Raw genomic sequence first — 20,759 nt, forward strand, 5'->3', positions numbered from 1 at the left:
CTCAAGTGCGTCCCTAACAGCAGCCTGGAGTTACCCCGAACCCCTCACAGCCCCACCCTCCTCATTCCATCAGATGCATTTGTAGAATCGGGGCAAATTTCCTTATTTATTTATGGCCCATGCCTTTCCCCCCTTCATCCTGATCCCGTTTTGCTTTGAAGAGACCCCAATAACCAAAAAACAGCCTCCAGAAACCAAAACTGTGCCTCGACCTCCCACAGCTTCTCCTTTGCTTCCAGGAGAAAGTTCACTGGAAAAGAAAAAAAAACCTTCTGGCTTCTTGTTTATATGGAGACAACAGAACTCGGTGGGGAAATGGGAATCTTTTCTGCACCAAAGCTGCTTCTAAAGCAGAAAGCAGTGGCGCTCTCGGTGTTTCATGCTGCCTTATTTATATTAAAGGAAGAATTAAATCTTGCAAGTAGTAGAAATGGTCACAGTGTTTGTTTTTAACTTCAGGAAATCTATGAGGCTCCCAGGGCACAGTTGGGGACAGGGGGGTGGATTTCCTACTGACAAAGCAGAAGCTTTCACTCCCTTTTTATTCTTAAACTTTCAGGAAACTCTAAAAAATAACAAAACAGAACATTTCTACCCTGTCTTTGAGGCAACTTGTGTGCTGCCTGCCGAATTCCAGAAAGGGCCTTCGAAAGCTGGCTGTAGGGTGGATTCCAGCCTAAGACCTTACTTCACAGAGCTGATGTGAGCTGAGAAATACAGGAACTGGAACTAACAGGGAGCTTTTGGGTTTTAGAGAAGAGATTGTATTTTAAATAGAGGATTTTGAGTCCTCTTGGACACTTTGGCCTTTCCACTAAGGACAACCCTGCCCTCTTTCTCCAGAGTCTCTTTCCCAAGGATGCTTGACTTTCCCCAGCATCTACTCACTTGCTTTGCTAAACAACAAGGGTGAAATGAATAGGGCTGGCCCCTAGGCCAAGAGGCTGGTTATGTTGGGGAAGGGCCTTATGTCCTCAAAAGCTCCAGCCCCTCTGCATGCCTGGCTGAAGCACAGCCCCCGTTGAGAACCTGGGGTGGTGCTCTGGTGCATCATCAAGGGTGTCATCCGAATCAGCTGCAGAACCTGGTCCGTTGCCTAGACCCCACCTCGAACCTACATGGTGCTCAGAATCCAGTCTGGAGTGGTCAGGCTAGGCTCGATTTTTAAAGATTTCCCCCAAGTGACTGATGGTACCCCTAGCCGAGGAAGGCTTCTCACTTTCTTTCTTAATGGAAAGCTAAAGAAAACCCAAGTGGACTACTTTCCCTACAGATCTATTGGAAGATAGATAGACCTGGGAAAAGCCAGTGAGCCTGCTTGGAATCTGTGGTCTAAGTGGCATCAGCTATACCACCAACTTCTCATGTGGGCACCCATATTCACACTAGTGCCATAAGCATCAGAGAGAGGGCAGGAAGGCATAAGATGGTGAGCCCTTCTCCCAAGCAGGTCATGAGTAGTCCAAAAACATTTGTCAGGAGCCTAACATGCATGAGACATTGTAGAAAATGGGAAGATGAATAGAACCCAGCCTGTTTCCTAGGAGAGACAGCAGAAGGTGGCCTTCCAAGTACTGACCTACTCCAAGTGTGACCCTGCACTACACATATGGGTATCACCTGGGTGCAGCTTCCTGGGCCGTGTCACAGACTCCAGTGGGATCCTGAGAAGTTAGATAGAAGAATCTGCACTTCACCAAGTTCCCCACGTGATTCTGGATGTCCAAGAACCACTGGTACCTGGGGTGATTAGGGAAGGCCTGATGATGGGGCGCTGCCAGATAGAGCCTCTGAAAAATGACCAGGACTGTGGCCAAGAAAGGCATTCCGGCCAGAAACATGGAGTGAGGGTGGGAATTACCTACTGTATGGCAGGCACTGTTCCGCACACACATTTGTTAATGCACACAGTTCCATGTCAGTCCTATGGTGCGGGTGCTATTCTTATCCTCCCTACTTTCCAGATAAGGAAACAGGCACTGAAGGGGCAAGTGACTTACCGACTGTCAGAGTGGTAAGTAGCACAGCCCAGATTCCAACCCAGGCAGTCCTGGTGTATATGTTGGCATACACTCAGAAGTCGTGGCAAATGAGGTTGAAAAGGTAAGAGTGGGACTGAGCCATGGAAAGCCTTGAATGCTAATACAAGGTAAATTTGGACCTTACAACAAGCAGAGATGGGCCATTGGTGGGTTTTGAGTGAGACAATAACTTGATTCACCCCCAAACTATGGAGTCCTTATCTATGTGATCAGTGTCATCCATGTACCGTGCTGTAGGGTACATGGCTTGCCAGAGCAGGGTTGGTGGCAGCTGGCAGTGGTCGGTGAATGTCCAGGAAGTCCTAACTCAAGCCACCCCAAGGCTGTGATTCAGAACATTTTCGTGGTCCGTCTCGTCTCCACCTCATGGGACAAAGCTGGAAGGCTGTTTGGTTTGGCCAGTGACCGAAAACAGAGGGAGCCAAGAGTCACAGAGTGAAGGGCAATGTGTGCTTTCAACTGGGCCCTCCCTCTCCACCCCACTCCGCCTTGCCGCACCCCTGCCCCTGGGAGGGGCATCTTTTAGAGTTAACTTTTCTCATTGCCATCCAAAAATAGCTTGCTTAAACAACTAGTTTGTTGTGTAAAAAATAAACATAAAAGCAATAATACAGTCATAATTTTAAAATTCAAGTACTAACAGGAAAATTAAGTAACAGACTAACGGTCCCACTTCTGACTGCTTAGTCCACTCCCCAGAGATAACCAATATGAAGTTTTTTGTGTATCCTTCCAAAATGTTTCTGTGTATGCGTCACGTGTATTTATATATGTATGCATCCTTTTAGTCCTTTTTTACATAAATGGCATCATACCGACTAATTCTTCTTGGTTATCTTTTTGAACGTTTGGCTCTACCTTATTCTTTAAAATAGCTGCTTACTGGCCGGGTGCAGTAGCTCATGCCTGTAATCCCAGCACTCTGGGAGGCCAAGGCAGGAAAATCGCTTGAGCCCAGGAGTTTGAGACCAGCCTGGGCAACATGGCAAACCTTGTCTCTACAAAAAATACATAAATTAGCCAGACATGGTGGCGTGTAACTGTAGTCCCAGCTACTCAGGAGGCTGGGGCAGGAGCATCGCTTGTGCCTAGGAGGCAGAGGCTGCAGTGAGCCGTGATCTCTCCACTCCAGCCTGGGTGACAGAGTAAGACCGTGTCTTTAAAATATATATATATATATATATATGTATATATACACACACACATATGTGTCCTTATATCTATGTGTCCATATATATATGTATATGTGTATGTGTGTAGCTGCTTACTCTCCACTGTCTGTATGCACATACCATAATTTACCCAACTTTCCCTACTGAGGAACACTTAAGTTGTCTCCACTTTTTGCTGTTATAAACAGCACTCTAGTGAACGTCTCTGTGCACAAATCCTGTTTTGAAATGATCCTTCCTCTCCCAGTAATCTCCATATTCTGTACTTCCTGTGTATGGATTCACCACCAAGCATCTTCTTATAAAAAGAACCGTTGCCTGGGATTTATTCAATCGTCATGAATCAACAGTGGAGAAAAGGCGTTTGACCAAGTACTGAGCAACAGCATGTGCTCTGCCTGGGGCCGGCTCTATGTGGGGAACAAGATTATAAGATGGGGGCTCTGTCTCCAAGGAACTGGGTCTAATAGGAAGATTACCAATGGCTGCAAAGTAAGTCAGAGATCAATGAAGTGTGGTAAGTAATTGAAAGTGAAATTGTGCGACTCTGAAGCCCACATGAGCGGAATGTGAAAACAGATCAGCTTTGAGTTTCAGCTGTAACCTCTTTAGCTCCCTTACAAATAGGAAAATGTGAAGAGCCTCCCCAGAGAAAATAAAATCCACATAATTGTTCTGTCTCTCAAATGCTTCTACTTACTCCATTCATCCTAGCCCGGGTCTGGTTTATTTCCTCCTGCACAATGTGAGGCCCTACTTTACAAGTGAAAATGGCATTTTCCACCCTTTGATGTTTCTCTAGAGCCTCACAAAGAAACTAGAAAATAAGATTCAACAACAAATTATCTCTCAGAAAGAGGGAACCACATAAACCTCAGAGATGTTCAAAGACATTTCTTCTTGATGGGAAAAGGTGGGCCTTAAAAGCATGAAGTGAGAGTTGTAGCACAGGGGTGGGTTAGGGAGTTCAGAAAATTTTGTCCCATCTGTTTCTTTCAAACCCACAGGTCAGTGGTATTTTAGGTTTCTTTTGGAGCAACTTTATTTAAAGTAGAAATAGCAAAGACCCACACCCTGTTTCTTCCCATTAGCTGCCATTGGCTGTCTTCCCAACTGGCCAGAGATGACGCCCACAGCCCCCACGGCCTTGCTGCCATGAAGGCCTTCTTCCTGAAGAAAGGACTGGGCTATGTTAGACCAAAGGTCTCCTGGGACGATGGCCTTGCATCTCTTTCAAAAGGCATGGCTAGCGCTGAATCAGCCCCCCAGGGGTCTGGAAGCTGTAGGTCAGCCCCCAGTTCTCCCAGCCAAGGACAGTGAGTCAGCCCATACATACCCCATGTACTCCCACCCCAGGAATCAAAGCCAAGCGAGACGAGAGCAGGTGCTGTATGTAGAGCCAGATTCAGGGCCAGGGAGAAGGTCAGTGGTGTTCAGCCCCCAGGTATCCACAGCTTTGCCTGGTGCAGTTTCTAAGAAGCCCTCTCCATAGAGACAAAATGCCACAAAGAGGAAACAAATCTATGGAGAGCGCTTCTGGCCAGGCAGGGAAGCTGCACGAGCTCCACGCATCCAGAGCAACACAAGATGCCACACAAAGCTGCAAGGTTGCTCAGCCCGAACATTTAAATCCAGAGAAAAACAAGAGCAGGCCCCTGCCCTCTCCCACATACCCTCTCAATATGGAGGCCTATGTAAGGTCCTGCCCACAAGGTACCAGCCTTCATGACGAAGCTGGCGCCATTGAGAAGGTTAAGTGAAAGGGCATGTGTGATGCAGTTAGCTTCGGGCCTGACAAACTCAACAACAAAAACTGGAGATTCTTCCCCTTGCTCTGAGGAGGGCTCCTTACAGCCCAACTCCTACTGCCTGGTTCCCCCAGCAGTGTAAGCTGTCCCTCTGCATGGGAGTGACTCCTCCCACATGGGGGTCTGTCTTCCCTGGGGATTCCTTCACACACCTCCCTTAGGGCCAGACGCTGGCCAGGTGCTCAGAAAATGTTTGTACACCTCACTGGAGGGGTCTGGGACATGTCTCCTGTTTAGGGGAACAGAAAGAGTCTCTTGCCTCTGCCCTTCTGACCCCTCTGTTCTCGTCCCTCTGCAGGACAGCCAGAGCCAGGACCTGCAGTTGCCATAGCAACAACGGAGCCAGAGAGAGTACCAGGCGGGGCATCCCTGCAGCTCCAGAGAAGCAGCTACCTCTTCTAGACAGCAAAGTGGGGAAACAGCTATGATAGTGGCCTTGTGATGAGCTCCTGGAAGTGGCCTGGGTTTCTACATCATCCATCCATCCATCCATCCATCCTTCCGTTTGCTCAGTCATTCATCACTACTATACACAAGGCACTGTGCCAAACACCAGGAAAACAAAGTCAAGTGGGAAACTGTTCCCGCCTTGAGAGAGCTCCCAGTCCAGGAGGGAAAGCAGAAGAGGAAGGCAGCAAGGGCAGGAGGCGAGGTAGTGCTGGCAGCGGGGAGGCCAAGCAGGGCAGAGGTTAAGAGCACAGGCTCCAGAGTCAGCCTCCCGCAAGCAAACCTCAGCTCTGTTCATCACTAGCTATGCAACACCTGGGCAGGCAACTCCACCTCTAAATCTCGGTTTACTAATCTGTAAAATGGGAGTAATTGGTACTTACCTCATAAGGTTTGGAGGTATTAGTAGTATATGTAAAGTACCTAGCATATAGTAAGTGCTCAGTAAACAGAAGGTTTACTATTGTTCTGAATCTACCCTACATTCCCTCCTCCAAAACCTAAGGCTGAAGCCCGAGTTTCTGGTTAGGGCTTCCTGCAGTTTCTTCAGCTAACTCTTCCCTGGCTTTCAGGATAAGGAGCCCCTGCTGCCATTGTACCTGGGATGTCTGTGTGTCCCCACCTCTCCACCTCCCTGCTGCTATCAGATCACCTGGGACAGTATCTCAGATAAAGTCCCCAAAGAGGGTCTTTCTGTTTAACAAATAAATGGCCAACAACCATTAAGTGAAATACTTAAAATACCTCCTGCCCTTATCTTTTATACAGCTCCTCATTATTCATCCTGATACCCTCCTGTTATGGCAGAAAGGCACAAAAACATGTAAACACACGCACACACACACACACACACGCACACACGCACCCTTTGAGAGATTTTCTTCACCTGTGAGCATAACCTGAAGACTATGCCCAGATTTAGCAACGGCTGTTCCTGCTAACAGTCATCCTCCCACTTCCTTCTCCCAGTCTTGTGACGCTGGAACAGAGGCTGCCCCTACTCAGGGTTCTCTGGGGGGTAGCAGCATCACTAAGCAACCTCTACCTCCATTGCTTTGTCCATCTCAGCCGCAGGACAGGACTGGAAATGGCTCTTCATATTGGCTCCTATGGCGGGGAGCTGACTGTTGCTGCTCAACTGCTCCCTCTGGAGGGGACTGTTTGCTAATGACAAAGTAGGCCGGAGACCCTTGATGTCTGCAAGGGGATTCGTGGGCATTGCCGCGATCCTTGGGAGGAAGTGGGGCGGCAGAGTATTACACAGTTCTTGTCCTTGGAGCACGTGTGTAACCATCCTGTCTGTGCGCAGCATGGTACGGGGGCGCTTTAGCGTTCCATTCAGCATCCGAGCTGCTTGGTAACTGGGCAGGCCTGCAAGCATTTCAAATCCCTCACATTTTAACCCTCGGAAACAGATAACCTGCTCCAAGAGGAGACAAAGATTCTCTGCTTAACCAAACTTTAGTCAGGCTCCTGGACCTCCTCCTAGGTCCATCTGTGTATGTCCTTGTAAAATTATTTTACCAAAGAACCCTGCTAAGTTAGTTTGGCAAAAGAACTTCCCCACCTCAATATCAGATCATCCTTGATATCTGATCAAGTGCCTTGTCCTCCGCCATCCCACAGGTGATGTCTGATCATCCTGGCCTGTCTTCAGCAAGAATCCTGTTAGGTCAGTTTAGCCAGAATCCTCCTTATCCCTGATGTTTCCTCCGAGTAATTTTCAATCCACTGACCTCTGCTCTACTCCTGGGCTATAAATTTACCCACTTGTTCATCCTGTACTCAGAGTTGAGCCCAATCTCCCTCCCCCACTGCAAAAGTCTCATTGTAGTGGTCCCTGTACCTATCGCAATGGTTAGGAGTAATTCTTCCTTCACATGCTTTAAACAAGTGTCAGTGAATGATTTTTTTCTTTAACAGAGAGTAGTGAGATTCTGAGTATTCTTCAGAAACATGGGAGAGAATATTTATCTTACATCATTAACAACATTGCAAGATTTCAGAATGTGCAGTATTAAACTTGGCCTTGGGGTGTGAGGGAGGAGGAGGGGGAGGGATAAAATCACAGCTTTCAAGGGATCACAGGTTGAGATTAAACCTGCACACAGGAAACAACCAGAAAACAACTCCAAACCATGAATCAAGCCATGTGGAATGTAGAACATCTAGTTCCACAAAGTGATGGGGGGATGAGCACAGGGTTCAAGTCTGATCATTGACAGAAGCCTCATCATAATAAGGTTGCCTGCCATTCACTGAGTTTCACCCAGCTTATACTAAGTCCTTGCATAGATGACCCCATCATTAATTAACAGCCCTGTGAAATAGGTACTAAGCAGTCCCATTTTACAGATAAGAAACTGAGTCTGATAGAGGTGAAGCAACTTACTCAAGAAACTTAAGTTGCAAAGCCGGAATTTGAACCCAATGCTGACCTTGAAGCCCTGTTTGTAACCCCTATAGCACACCACTTCTCTTTACATAAAGAAGAATTTTGATCTGAACTTTGCAAGAGAAAAGACTGGTTGGGAAAAAAAAAACAGAGGGCTGCTCTGAGGAAGAATATTATGTAGAGGAAATGGCATTTTCAAAGGCTCAAGAGCTCTAACAGGTCAGATGAGAGCAAAATGTTTGAAAAGATCAAACGTTCAGCCTTCCAGGCACTCAAACATGATGATAAATGGGAAATGGGTCTCCCAAGTGGGCACAGTGTTCAGTGTGTGTGTGTGGCGGGGGGTGGGAACTGGAGATTACTCAATGAGAACTGCATTGGGCTGGATATTTGGTTATTTGTGAAGACTTCAGACAACAAACTAAGCTAGGCTGATGTAAACCACAGGGGAGTCAAGCTTGGTTCTCAACTCAGAGTAACCCAGTCCCCCCTCCATCAAGGCCAATGACTCTGACAAAGAAAACGTGGGTAAGGAACCCTGAAGGTGAGAAACCAAGAAAAATAACACCTGCCCCCACCACCACGCCCACCACCAAAGCTCCAAGGAACAATGTGGGAACCACATGCAGACAGTCTTTGCAGCACTGGAGGGAATGCTTAGCTTGTACTTTATGGTTTAGATTAAATCTACTTTAATACTCAGAGTCATTCTGTCCTCCTAGTCCTCTGAGTCTGTGATGGGAGGGGCTGCCACAAAGGTCTCTGAGATGTCTTCAAGGCCTTTTCCCCATTTTCTTCGCTATTAGCACTTGGCTTCTTTTTACTTATGCAAATTTCTGCAGCCTGCTTGAATTCCTCCCCTGAAAATGGGCTCTTCTTTTCTACCACATAGGGGGCTGCAAATTCTCCAAACATTTATGTTCTGCTTCCCCTGTAAATGTAAGTTCCAACTTAATGTCTTTTCTTTGCTCACACATATGAGCATAGGTTGTTGGAAGCAGCCAGGGCACATCTTGAATGCTTTGCTGCTTAGAAATTTTTTCTGCCAGACACCCTGAAATCATTACTCTCAAGCTCAAAGTTCCACAGGTCCCCAGGCCAGGGGCACAATGCAGCCAAGTTCTTTGCTAAAGTATAACAAAAGTGATCCTTGCTCCAGTTCTCAATAAGTTCCTCATTTCCATCACCTCCTCAGCCTGGCCTTCACTGTCCATATCATTACTGGCATTTTGGTCATAACTATACAACCAGACTCTAGGAAATTCTAAACTTTCCCTCATCTTCCTGTCTTCTTTGGAGCCCTCCACATTCTTCCAACCTCTGCCCATTACCCAGTTCCAAAGTCACTTCCACGTCTTCAGGCATCTTTATAGCAACGCCCCACTCCTCAGTACCAATTTTCTGTATTAGTCTGTTCTCACACTGCTAAAAAGAAACACCTGAAACTAGGTAATTGATAAAACAGGTTTAAAAAAACTGCGTGTTCTCACTTATAAGTGGGAGCTAAATGATGAGAACATATGGACATATGGAGAGTAACAACACACACTGAGGCCTATTGGAGGGTGCAGGGTGGGAGGAGGGAGAGGATCAGGAAAAATAACTAATGGATACTAGACTTAATATCTGAGTGATGAAATAATCTGTATAACAAACCCCATGACACATGTTTACCTATGTAACAAACTTACACATCCTGCACATGTACCCCTGAACTTAAAGTTTTTTTAAAAAGAGGTTTAATTGGCTCATGGTTCTGCAGGCTGTACGAGAAGTATAGTAGCTTCTGCTTCTGGAGAGCCCTCAGGAAGCTTCCATTCATGGCAAAAGGCAAAGGGGGAGCTAGGCGTCTCTCATGGTGGGAGCAGGAGCAAGAGGGATCAGGGAGATGCTGCACACTTAAACAACCAGATCTCATGAGAACTTACTATCATGAGAACAGCACTAAGAGAATGGTGCTAAACCATTCATGAAAAATTCGCCCCCATGATCCAATCACCTCCCACCAGCACTGGGGATCAATTTCAACAAGAAATTTGGTGGAGTCACAGATCCAAACCATATCACAGAATTTTAGATCTAAAAGAAATTTCAAGTATCATTTAGTCTCCAGCACCAGCACCACAACCACAGCCAGCTGTCCCAGCCACACAAGCCCCGCCCCACCATGCTTCCTTCTCCCCCTAGCCATGTTAGATTGTAACTGGACTCAGTCCAGGATAGGCTGTAGTTCAGAACCTCCAAGGAGGGGAACTCCACACAACCTCCATTCTGATGTTAACATCATCTATGACAACGACTTCTTTTAAATGCTATGGTTTAAACTATTTTTTTTCTTTCTTTTTCCAATCTGCAAAAGATAGAGAATGGCTCTGATATGGTTTGGCTGTGCTCCACCCAAAACCTCATCTTGAATTTTAATCTGAATTACAATCCCCACATGTTGGAGGAGGGACCTCAAGGGAGGTGATTAGATTGTGGGGGTGTTTTCCTTATGCCGTTCTCATGATAGTGAGTGAGTTCTCACAAGATCTAATGGTTTTATAAGGAGTTTTTCCCTCCTTGGCTCTGTACTTCTCTCTTCTGCCACCTTGTGCAGAAGGACGTGTTTGCTTCCCCTTCCACCATGATTGAAAGTTTCCTGAGGTCTCCCCAGTCATGCAGAATTGTGAGTCAATTAAACCTCTTTCCTTTATAAATTACCCAGTCTTGGGCAGTTCTTTATAGCAGCATGAGAATGGCCTCATACAGATTCTTACCTTTAAATCCTTAAGCGTAGTGCTTTTTATAAGATAGACACCCACCAGGCATGGTGACTCAGACCTATAATCCCAGCACTTTGGGAGGCCAAGATGGAAGGATCACTTGAAGCCAGGAGTTTGAGACCAGCCTGGTCAACATAGCGAGACCCCATCTCTATTATTGAAAAGAAAAGGAAAAAAAAAAAGGTAGACACCAATTACTAAAAGTGGTTATCTCTGGGACATAAGATAATGGAAGATTTTCTATTCTTTTACATTACTGCATTTTTAATCCATATGTATTATCTCTCCACATGTATTATTTATTTAAGAAGCATATTTTAAAAGTTCTTCATGGAGCATTATTTAGTTACCTCCTTCCCTCTTTCCTCCAGGCCACATCCTAATAGTTTTATTCAAAGATTGACAACTCAGTTTTCTCTGTGGGTCAGATGAGTGACAAAGAAGTGAGATGGAGGAAGTGTAAGGACGTGCAGGTGACCAGGACCCTGGTAAACCGCAGGGAGCATGCCTGGCCAAGAGGCACACGAATCCCAAACTGGGCTATAGGCCACTAGGCTGTAAACCTCCCCCATGAGTGCTTTTCTCCATTCTATAATTCCTGGTCCTTCAAGCTTTCTAAATTAGTGTATGGAGCCCCAAAAGAGAACACCTTCATTTTGGTGAGCCAGAGTCATGCCATTTCCTGTTGCATCAGTAGTAACTTTGGTCTTACGCCAAGCACTCACTAGCATGCAGCATTTGTACCGGCAAAAGGCTGATCAATCTCCTAAGTCCTACGAGAGGCCACAGGAGAAGATTCCCCTCTTTTTGAGCAAAGATCCCAGGGAAACGGTGATTCACAGACCTCACTCAGCATTAACTCGGGTGCCATGGCAACAGGGCTCCACATCCGGAGCAGATGGTGCGGCAGACTGCCCCTGTCACGCGGTGCCTCTTCTGGAAGTTCTGGCCATCTCACCAAGCAGGCTTGCTTCTGTCCAGCTGGCACAGAGTAACACCTGGTAACTATTTACATGGGTCAAAATACACCCGGAGCCAGCAGATGGCAGAGCCAGGCTGAGACGTGGGGAGAGAGGAGGGCTGGTTTGGACTGTCTCAGAGGCAGAGGCGGCAGACAGCTCCTTTGGGGGGCATAGACAAGGCAAAACATCGCTCCTGTTGCTGCCTGGTGTCTCCGCACAGCTAGGAGGATGGGAAAGCATCCAGCATGAGCAAAGCTGAAACGATCACAGGCTGATCCTCAGACACTGAGATGAAACGGCACTGGACACACTTGGTCCCCCTCCCACAGTGCAGGCAGTAGATGCTCCCAGCCCGAGGGACCTGTTGGCACCAAGCATCCTCAGCTCTCTGCTGTCTTCAGTGGGGTGGTACTGCCTCGCGAAGCTGGCAGAGGGGCCCCATCACAGACAAGCATACCCACACCAGACAAGCAGCTCCAAAGCACGAGGTTCAAAACCTCAACCAAGGTAAGTGAAGAGATGGGGGCTCCCAGGGACAGATCCAGTGTCTTTTTCAACTTTATCCCCAGTGTACCCCTGGGCTTGGTACACAACAGGTAACCAGAGACATTTGTTGAGAGGAATTGGAAGACAGTGTGACGCAAATCCAACAGAATGACCTTTGCTTGTGGCTGGGTTTGGGGTGTGTGTATTTTTTTAAGGCAGGATGCCGGCTATAGAACATTTTGTGAGACATCCTGAGCCCTGACAGCACCAGTGAAATTCTGACGTAGTTAGTCCTGGGTGATAAATCGGTGTTTCATTTCCTGCTTTGGAATTCTTTCCAGTCACAAGACCCTCAGTGTCTCCAGGCCCATGGCCAAAGTTTGGAGAATTACACTCATGCTCGCCCACATGGACAGCAGCATTCATTTGCCAAATGGAAGGTATTTGGGCTTGGAGTGTTTTCTTCTTCCTTCTCCCTCTTCTTAAGTTTCCACCAGGGAGGTCTTTGGAGAGTGCCAATCTGTAGTGACAAGCATCAATCATAGGTTGACCCTGAACCTCAGCAGCAGCATCTGCACCAATAATCTGGAGATCAAACTAGGCTGAAGGCCAAGGAGTTAGGAGGCACACAGGCTCCCAAAATGTGCTCTGACATTAGCACCAGGAACTTTCTAGAAAACAGTTAGAAGCTACAGACTAGGCAGGGCAGGTGGCTCATGCCTGTAATCTCAACACTTTGGAGACCAGGTTGGGCGGATGACCCGGAGTGACCAGGAGTTGGAGACCCCCTGAGCAACATAGTGAGACCCTGTCTCAACAACATTTTTTAAAAAACATTAGCTGGGCATGGTGATGCGTACCTGTAGTCCTAGCTTCTCAGGAGGCTGAGGCGGGAGAATCAACTGAGCCCAGGGGTTCGAGGCTGCAGTGAGCTGTGACTGCCCCACTGCACTCCAGCCTAGGTAACAAAGCAAGATCTTGTCTCAAAAAAAAAAAAAAGAAGAAAGAAGCAGCAGTGGCAGCTATGGGTTAGAGGAGTCAGATAAATGATTATCGGAAGAATACATTTCCTGTTTGCATTTTATTGGGAACTTCAAAGAAAAGAAAGTGAGACAGATTGATTCCCAAGACAATCCGTGATGTCAACTCTCAACAAGCTGGGGAATTCTGCACAGTGAAGGGGTGGACGATGAGCCTCAGCACAGCCCAAAGTCAAAGGCGTTAGGGTTGTTCTGAAAATAGAGATTCAAGAAGCCCTGGAAAATGCTCTTATCCGTGAGAAGAGCACAGACTGTGGGGTCCCACTTCATGGCTGATATCCAGAGCCGCAGGGCTGGTGTGTGGCTCACACAGCTGCAAGACAGGAAAAAAGCATCAGCACAGCACAGGCGGAGGCATCAGGAAAGGGGATGCGCATTGCTTTTTAGATTTGCAAGATATGAAAAATGGGTTTATTTGGGGAATTATCTCAGTTATCTTACTATCAAGTGAGAATGATAACTTACTGGAGGAAAATCTTATTTTTGGAAAAGTCGAATGTGTAGAAGTTGTTGTTGCTTCTAACAATACAGTGAAATACTTTGGACTGATGGCTCTGGGAAAATAACATGTCTGTGCTTCATTGGGATTTTTTGTTTTTATTGTTTTTTAATATATATATATTTTTAAAGCTTGAGAAACTTACATGTGCTTCACTGTTTGCCAACAAAAAGACAACCCTCTGAAACAAACATTATTGGGTCATTCTCAGATTTTACTTTAGAGGATAGAAAAAAATAAAGACAAATAATTTCCAAAACATGTTTAAAATGAATAAGACAATAATGAAACCTTGAAATCATGGAGTTGACAGGGCTCTTTCAAAGACCCACCAGGACATTTAGTTCTGGGGTTTATAAAGCGACAAGCTGAAGATAATACGAGTGGGTTGTGGGAAATCCAGGACTAGAAGTGAGGTTTCCTAACCTGTGATTCCATGCTCTGTCTTCAGAGGATACCGCCTTTTGTAAATTTTATGTTTGAGACTGAGTTTTAAATATCCTGTTATGTCGTATCTAATCTCCTTCAAAGAGAGCTGAAGTCGGAAGTGCAGGAGACAGTGCCTGGGTGGGCTCCAGCCCACGGGTTATGAAGGTGCAAACACAGTTCTGCTTCAGCAGGGCCGGATTTCCAAGTGCCAGAAATGTCCAGCACCCACCATGAGAGAGTGGTTTGGATTAGGGTGGGCGTCTGCACACGTCCAACTTCTCTGAGCTTTGAAGTAACAGAGCACTGTTCTGCCCAGGAGCCTACACAGCTACTTCTTCTCCTTTAACGTCCCTGCACTTCCATACTTCCATAGTGTTCATTGCCATTTTGTTTGTATGTTCCAACACCAAGCATATATTACTATACAGATCTTTTTTATAAGGTTATTACTATCTGGGGGAAGATTCGTCCAGGCAATGAGACGTGACTAAGGTATATGGTGTCCACTGGGGACCCGGCAGGACCAGGTGGAAGCATTGGGCACTGTGACTGTCACTCTCCATCAGCCCTCAGACCGGCCTGTGGGGGCGCTGGTGACGACAGCAGGTTCTGAAGTCTGTGGGAAGCTCCTGGACTAGGGGTCTTATCTGCAGAAATGCGGGCAAAGTGTGAGTCTGAGTTAGCAGTGGAAAAGCACATGTGTTTTTAACAAGGAAGCACACACTGGGGTTTAGAAACCTGATTCGCTTCACAGACATTCTGAAACATGTCTACAGGGGGCATGTAGACCATCTTAAGCAGTGTTACTCAGTGTGACTCTGGGAATTTACCACCACAAGGTCAAATGTCTTACTCCGCTATCCCATACACATCCAGCCGCTCAAACCAGGGCCAGAGGAGGTAATCAATCATGGATGTACAGGTTCCACCAAAGAAGGTGGTGTTCTGATACTCAAGAATCTAAAAATGGAAACAAAACAAAAGCAAATAAGTTTATATATCTCCTGACATGTTTATAGACACTAAATGCAAATCTCAAATTAATTCCCAGAGAGGGAGAACTGAGGCCTCTATCCTCCTCCCTCTGGTTAGCAGAATGCTTCTTCCCTTTCTCTGAGGTTTCCTCTGCCTCTTTTAGGGTCACACTCCTGGCCACCTCTGTCCCTTCCTTCCTTTCAACACTAGAGTGACAGTGAGGCTCATCTGATTGAAGAAACTGGAAGAACAACCCCCACGGAGTAGCCCAGCCCCTTCCTCTTAGCCTGGAGCAGCTCCTCCATGTGCTAAGCCTTCCAAGGATAAGCTGAGCCCTGGACAGAGAAAGATCCACCTCAGGCCAGCACTGCCCATTACTTGAGGACAAGGGGAGCCTCAGCATGATGTTGAAGTCTATCATTAGGAATCCCACTCAGGATCTCCCATTCTCCAAGGCCTGCTTTATCAATAAGAAAGGGGATTCTGCCGGGCCTGGTGGCTCATGCCTGTATTCCCAGCACTTTGGGAGGCCGAGGCGGGTGGATTACCTGAGGTCGGGAGTTTGAGACCAGCCTGACCAACAGGGAGAAACCCCGTCTCTATTAAAAATACAAAATTAGCTGGGCATGGTGGCACATGCCTGTAACCCCAGCTACTCGCGAGGCTAAGGCAGGAGAATTGCTTGAACCCTCAAGGCGGAGGTTGCGGTGAACCAAGATCATGCCATTGCCCTCCAGCCTGGGCAACAAGAGCAAAAAAAAAGAAAAAAGAAAAAAAGAAAGGGGATGCTGTAATCTCCATGCCTTATTATTTTATCTTCTCAATTAATTCAAAACTAAGGCAGGAAAGAGCATCCTGTTTAATAGGCCCTCACAAATTCTAACCTTGTGTTCTTCTTCTTCTTCTTCTTTTTTTTTTTTTTTTTGAGATAGAGTCTTGCTCTGTCACCTAGGCTGGAGTCCAGTAGATCAATCACAGCTCACTTCAGCCTCAACCTCCCGGGCTCAAGCAATCCTCCCACCTCAGCCTCCTAGGTAGCTGGGATTACAAGTGCAAGCCATCATACCTGGATGATTTTTATATATTTTTTTGTAGAGATGGGGTCTTGGGGTCTTGCCATGTTGTGCAGGGGTCTCAAACTCCTGAGCTCAAGGGATCCTTCTGTCTTGGCCTCCCAAAGTGCTGGAAATACAGGTGTGAGCCGCCGCACCCGGCCCCCAACACTGTGTTTCTATCACACTTTTTTTCATTTGAGCTTTTCAAACTTCACATTTGTTGGCCACTCAACACTATTACTTAATGCATTAAAATAAAATTTCTCATTCCCAAATGAGACTAAACCCAGGTAGAGGGACTATAAAGAAAACAAACTCATAACAGACAGGTAGCCAAAGACGGCCCCAAAAAAGTACCTGCAAGTTTAAAAAAGCAAAAGTGTTTATTTAGCAGAGGTGACTGTTGGTACAGGTCTTCCCAAAGAGAAAAGTATGGCATGAATTACCTGGTTAAATCAAGCAAGCTACTCATTTTGACCTATATACCTCATAATCAACTCGATATTTCCCTAGAGCTATAGATCTTGATTGCTGGGCCCAGGTGAGTTGTGGAAATAAGCTATACTCTTGCTTTCATCTGGAAATATCAGGGTTCTGGTGAGGGATAGAGGGCAAAAGGACCAGAATCAAGCTGTGGATTAGGGTCCCAGGGCAGGGATAGCACAGTCCCCCACCCAGCAAATGCACATACACATTTCCCTCACATTTTCCAAATGTGTCTTGAAACCACCCACATCAAAACTACTGGCATTTCCTAATACAGCTGCAGATTATTGAGCCCCATCCCAGACAGGTATTTCCCCACCAATTTCAAACAGGGCAAGTCTAAAATCCCAACAGAAAAGCTATCTTTCCCTAAATTAGCACAAAGTGCTCGCTCCTTTACAGACGGAGGAGAACATCCTGGACAAGCCTCCTTGGAGGTTTGCTGAAGTCTTCAGGACTCTCGATAGGAGAGTTCCCTTCTGTGCAAACCTGGAACCTTCCAGACATGTAAAATTACTTTTTCCCCTTAAGAATCCTAGAAAATTGGGACTGGAAGGGCCCCTGAAACTCATCTAAGTGTGACCTCCTCATTTCGCCATTTATTTCTACCATGATCATTACACAAAGGATTAGAAGTGTAGTGTAAAAATGTGCACTACATACTAAATATGAAAAATAATAAAATGCTATAATTGGGGAATATGAAAACTGGAACAGAAGGTAAAAAACCAGGAAGGAAAACAGTATCAAGATATCATGTCCTGGGTCCTGCAGAGTTCCTTCAATAAAGCCTTGAATTCGACTCTTGAGTTCCCTGGCAGCCAAAGGGGAGAGGAAAACGTGCCAGTGATGTGATTCTTGTCTCCCACGGGGAAGCACAGGGGAGCCTTGCTATGCAGAAGAGGAAACCCAGTCCCAAGGAGGTTAAGGGGCTCTCTGGATCACACCAGAACTAACACACAAATCATGTTTTCCTAGTTCCCAGACTAGTGTCAACCCTATGTTATTCAATTTCAAATATGTATTTTTAGACTCTAATGAAAAGCTTTCTCAAATTGCTTGAGCCAAGGAGTTTGAGACCAGCCTGAGAAACATGGTGAAACTCCGTCTCTACAAACAATACGAAAATTAGCTGGACATGGTGGTGACACCTGTAGTCCTAGCTACTAAGGAGGCTGAGGTGGGAGGATCGCTTGAGGCTGGGAGGTCAAGGCTGCAGTGAGCACGCCACTGCACTCCAGAGCAAGACCTTGTCTACAAAAAAAAAAAAAAAAAAAAAACAACTGGTCAGGTGCAGTGACTCACGCCTGTAATCACAGCAATTTGGGAGGCCAAAGCAGGCAGATCACTTGAGCCCAGGAGTTTGAGACCAGCCTGGGCAACAGGGTGAGACTCCATCTTAAAATAAATAAATAAACAAAACAAAATAAAAATAAAAGAGCTTCCTCGTCTCTTGTGAATTCTTTTCTGTAAGAATGAAAAAGAATACCATGACTTGATATCTTGATACTGTTTTCCTTCCTGGTTTTCGGCTTTCTGTTCCAGCTTTAAATGTAAGTAACAGAAAAAAACTTGGAACCCGCAAACTCTGAAAGCTCCTCCTACTCTGCAGCCAAGGATTGGCTGGGCTCTGAGCTTCTCTGTGAGAAGAATTTCCTTCTTAGTCTCACTCTTTCATGCTCTCTGAATCAGAAGCTCAAGCCAAAGCAACCGACAGAGGGATGAGACATTCCAACACAGTCATGATGAAAGCTTATCAGAATTCTCTCCTTCCTGGTTTATTCCACTGATAAGCGGATCAGGCAACTTTACTAAAATAGTTATTTCTTGTACTCAATTTAAAGCAAGTCCCTTCCATTTACTCCTCTGAAAAAATGTTAGGATAGAGGCAGAGGCAAAATAAACTGACAGTCTTTTAACTTCCAATGTCTTGTCTTTCTTAAGTGTTTTATCATCAGAAATTGAATGAGAAATGGGTGTTAGATCTAGATCCACTTAGCAGTAGTTATGTTAATATCCAATCTGTCCTTTTAAAGAATTCTATGTTGAGTTCTCCCACCAGATTATATATCACATATAAAGATACAGTCAGGCATGGTGGCTCATGCCTGTAATCCCAGCACTTTGGGAGGCTGAGGTGGACAGATTGCTTGAGCCAGGAGTTTGAAACCAGCCTGGGCAACATGGTGAAACCCCATCTCTACAAGAAAACTAACTGGGCATCGTGGTGTGTACCTGCAGTCCCAGCTACTTGGGAGGCTGAGGTGGGAGGACCACCTGAGCCTGGGAGGTAGAGGCTGAAGTGAGCAGTGATCACGCCACTGCACTCCAGCGTGGGTGACAGAGTGAGACCCTGTCTCAAAAAAAGAAAAAAAAAAAGATATCGGTGGTTGGGCGCTGTGGCTTATGCCTGTAATCCCAGTGCTTTGGAAGGTCAAAGTGGAAAGAGCTCTTGAGGCCAGGAGTTCGAGACCAGCCTGGGGCACATAGTGAGACCTTGTGTCTACAAAAAATAAAAAAGTTAGCCGGGTGTAGTGGTGCCCAGGAGTTCGAGACTCCAGTGAGCTATGATCACATCACTGCACTGCAGCCTGGGCAACAAATACAGCAAGACCCCGTCTCAAAAGACAAAAAAAAAAAAAAGATATTGGCCATTCTTACTGTTGAATAGCTTCCCTCACAATGGCATTCCTCACTTTCAGAACCACTGTCTTTCCAAAATAGCCTTCTCAGAAAGTGTTTTTCTTCAAAGACCCCAGATATCCCCTATAAGGCTTCTACAAATGGCAGGGGAGGGAACTGAGGCTCTAGCTTCCAGGCCTCAGATTTTTTGAAAACATTGACACATTTTCAATTCAGGCTTAAGAGTTCAAGAGGTTTGTTGGGAGTCTTTAGTACAATAGAAGAGCTCCTTTCTAATGCAAACATGGTACCTTCCCCAGACATGTAAAATTACATGTAAAAATACCTTTAGCATGCTAGATATTTTGCAGAAAGGTGTTTGACCTTCTGGAATATTAGAAAAATCTATTTTAAAATTTTCTGTTCTCCAATTCACTGAAAAATAAGACTACGGACTCGATGGGGGGTAACGAGAGAGCAATGCAAATGAAGAGGAAGGGACTGCTTGGTAGGACGGGGGTGCACTGTTTCCACGCCCTGCACGCGAGAAGCCTCGCTGGAAAGGCACCTCATCTTCTGCGAGGGCCCTTCGGGCGCCCCCAGAGGGACGAAGGAGAACGTCAGCGTTTTAAGGTGCGCCCTGGAACACAAGGGGAAGGAGGAAGCGCGCGGGGCTCCCCCTGGTGGCCATCAGTGCGAAGCGCGTCGGCCACAGCTCCCCAAACACCTTTCAACAGGAGGATGAAGAAATCCGCAAGGTTTTTGCGAGAGAAGCAAGATCATTAAAAGAAGCGAATCCCAGAGATCTCCAAACCAGGCATTCGAGAAAGCTCCAGTCTTCAACTCTTTGGTTCAGCCTCAAAAACTGAGCTTCAAACATTGAAGCGGCCACCTCACCTTCATTGCCAAGAAATCCCGGGCCCCCAATCCCGAAACAGTATGGTGGCTCCCAGGGGTCTGCTGTACTTGCTGGAGGAGGAAGAGTTTTTTCTCATTAAAATCGTTCTGAAAATGCAGAAGCCATCCCCTACTCTCTGCCCCCAAAAAAGCAGAAGCCGTCCTCCACCCTCTGTGGCCCCTGAAAAGACACACAGCAACACACCAGTACATCAGCAATACTGGCCCTTTTCCAGAAGCAGCGGAAAAGTACTCAACTCCAAGGCAGAAGTCTTTTATTAATATTTTTATTTTTTGTGGGCACATAGTAGGTGCATATATTTATGGGGTACATGAGATATTTTGGTCCAGGCATGCAGTGTGAAATAAGCACATTATGGAGAATGGGGTATCCACTCCCCCAAGCATTTATCCTTTGAATTACTAACAGTCCAATTACACTCTTTAAATTATTTTTAAATGTGCAATTCAGTTATTATTGACTATAGTCACCATGTGGTGCTATCAGAGAGTAGGTCTTATTCATTCTTTCTGTGTTTTTTTGTACCCATTAACCATCCCCACCTCCCTGCCAGCTCATGCTACCCTTCCTAGCCTCTGGTAACTATCCTTCTACTCTCTCTGTTCATGAGTTCAATTGTTTTGATTTTTAGATTCCACAAGTAAGTGAGAACATGTG

At 46.0% G+C, this 20,759-nt stretch overlaps 1 protein-coding gene across 2 annotated transcripts in view; it reads right to left on the reverse strand.

Moving 5' to 3' along the window:
- Positions 1 to 13,139: 13,139 nt before the first annotated feature.
- GSTO2 (glutathione S-transferase omega 2) overlaps positions 13,140 to 20,759 on the reverse strand; it is a 30,572-nt gene continuing 22,952 nt past the window's right edge. For both annotated transcript variants that reach the window (XM_023206583.3, XM_023206582.3), the window contains 2 exons: positions 14,899 to 15,005; positions 13,140 to 13,430 (listed from right to left, as the gene is read on the reverse strand). In XM_023206583.3, the coding sequence (XP_023062351.1) occupies positions 13,274 to 13,430; positions 14,899 to 15,005 (264 nt within the window). In that variant the 3' untranslated portion in view covers positions 13,140 to 13,273. The remainder of the gene's footprint in view (positions 13,431 to 14,898; positions 15,006 to 20,759) is intronic.

This window comes from Piliocolobus tephrosceles, chromosome 9 (genome assembly GCF_002776525.5).
Source record: "Piliocolobus tephrosceles isolate RC106 chromosome 9, ASM277652v3, whole genome shotgun sequence".
NCBI classification, from domain to species: Eukaryota; Metazoa; Chordata; class Mammalia; order Primates; family Cercopithecidae; genus Piliocolobus; species Piliocolobus tephrosceles.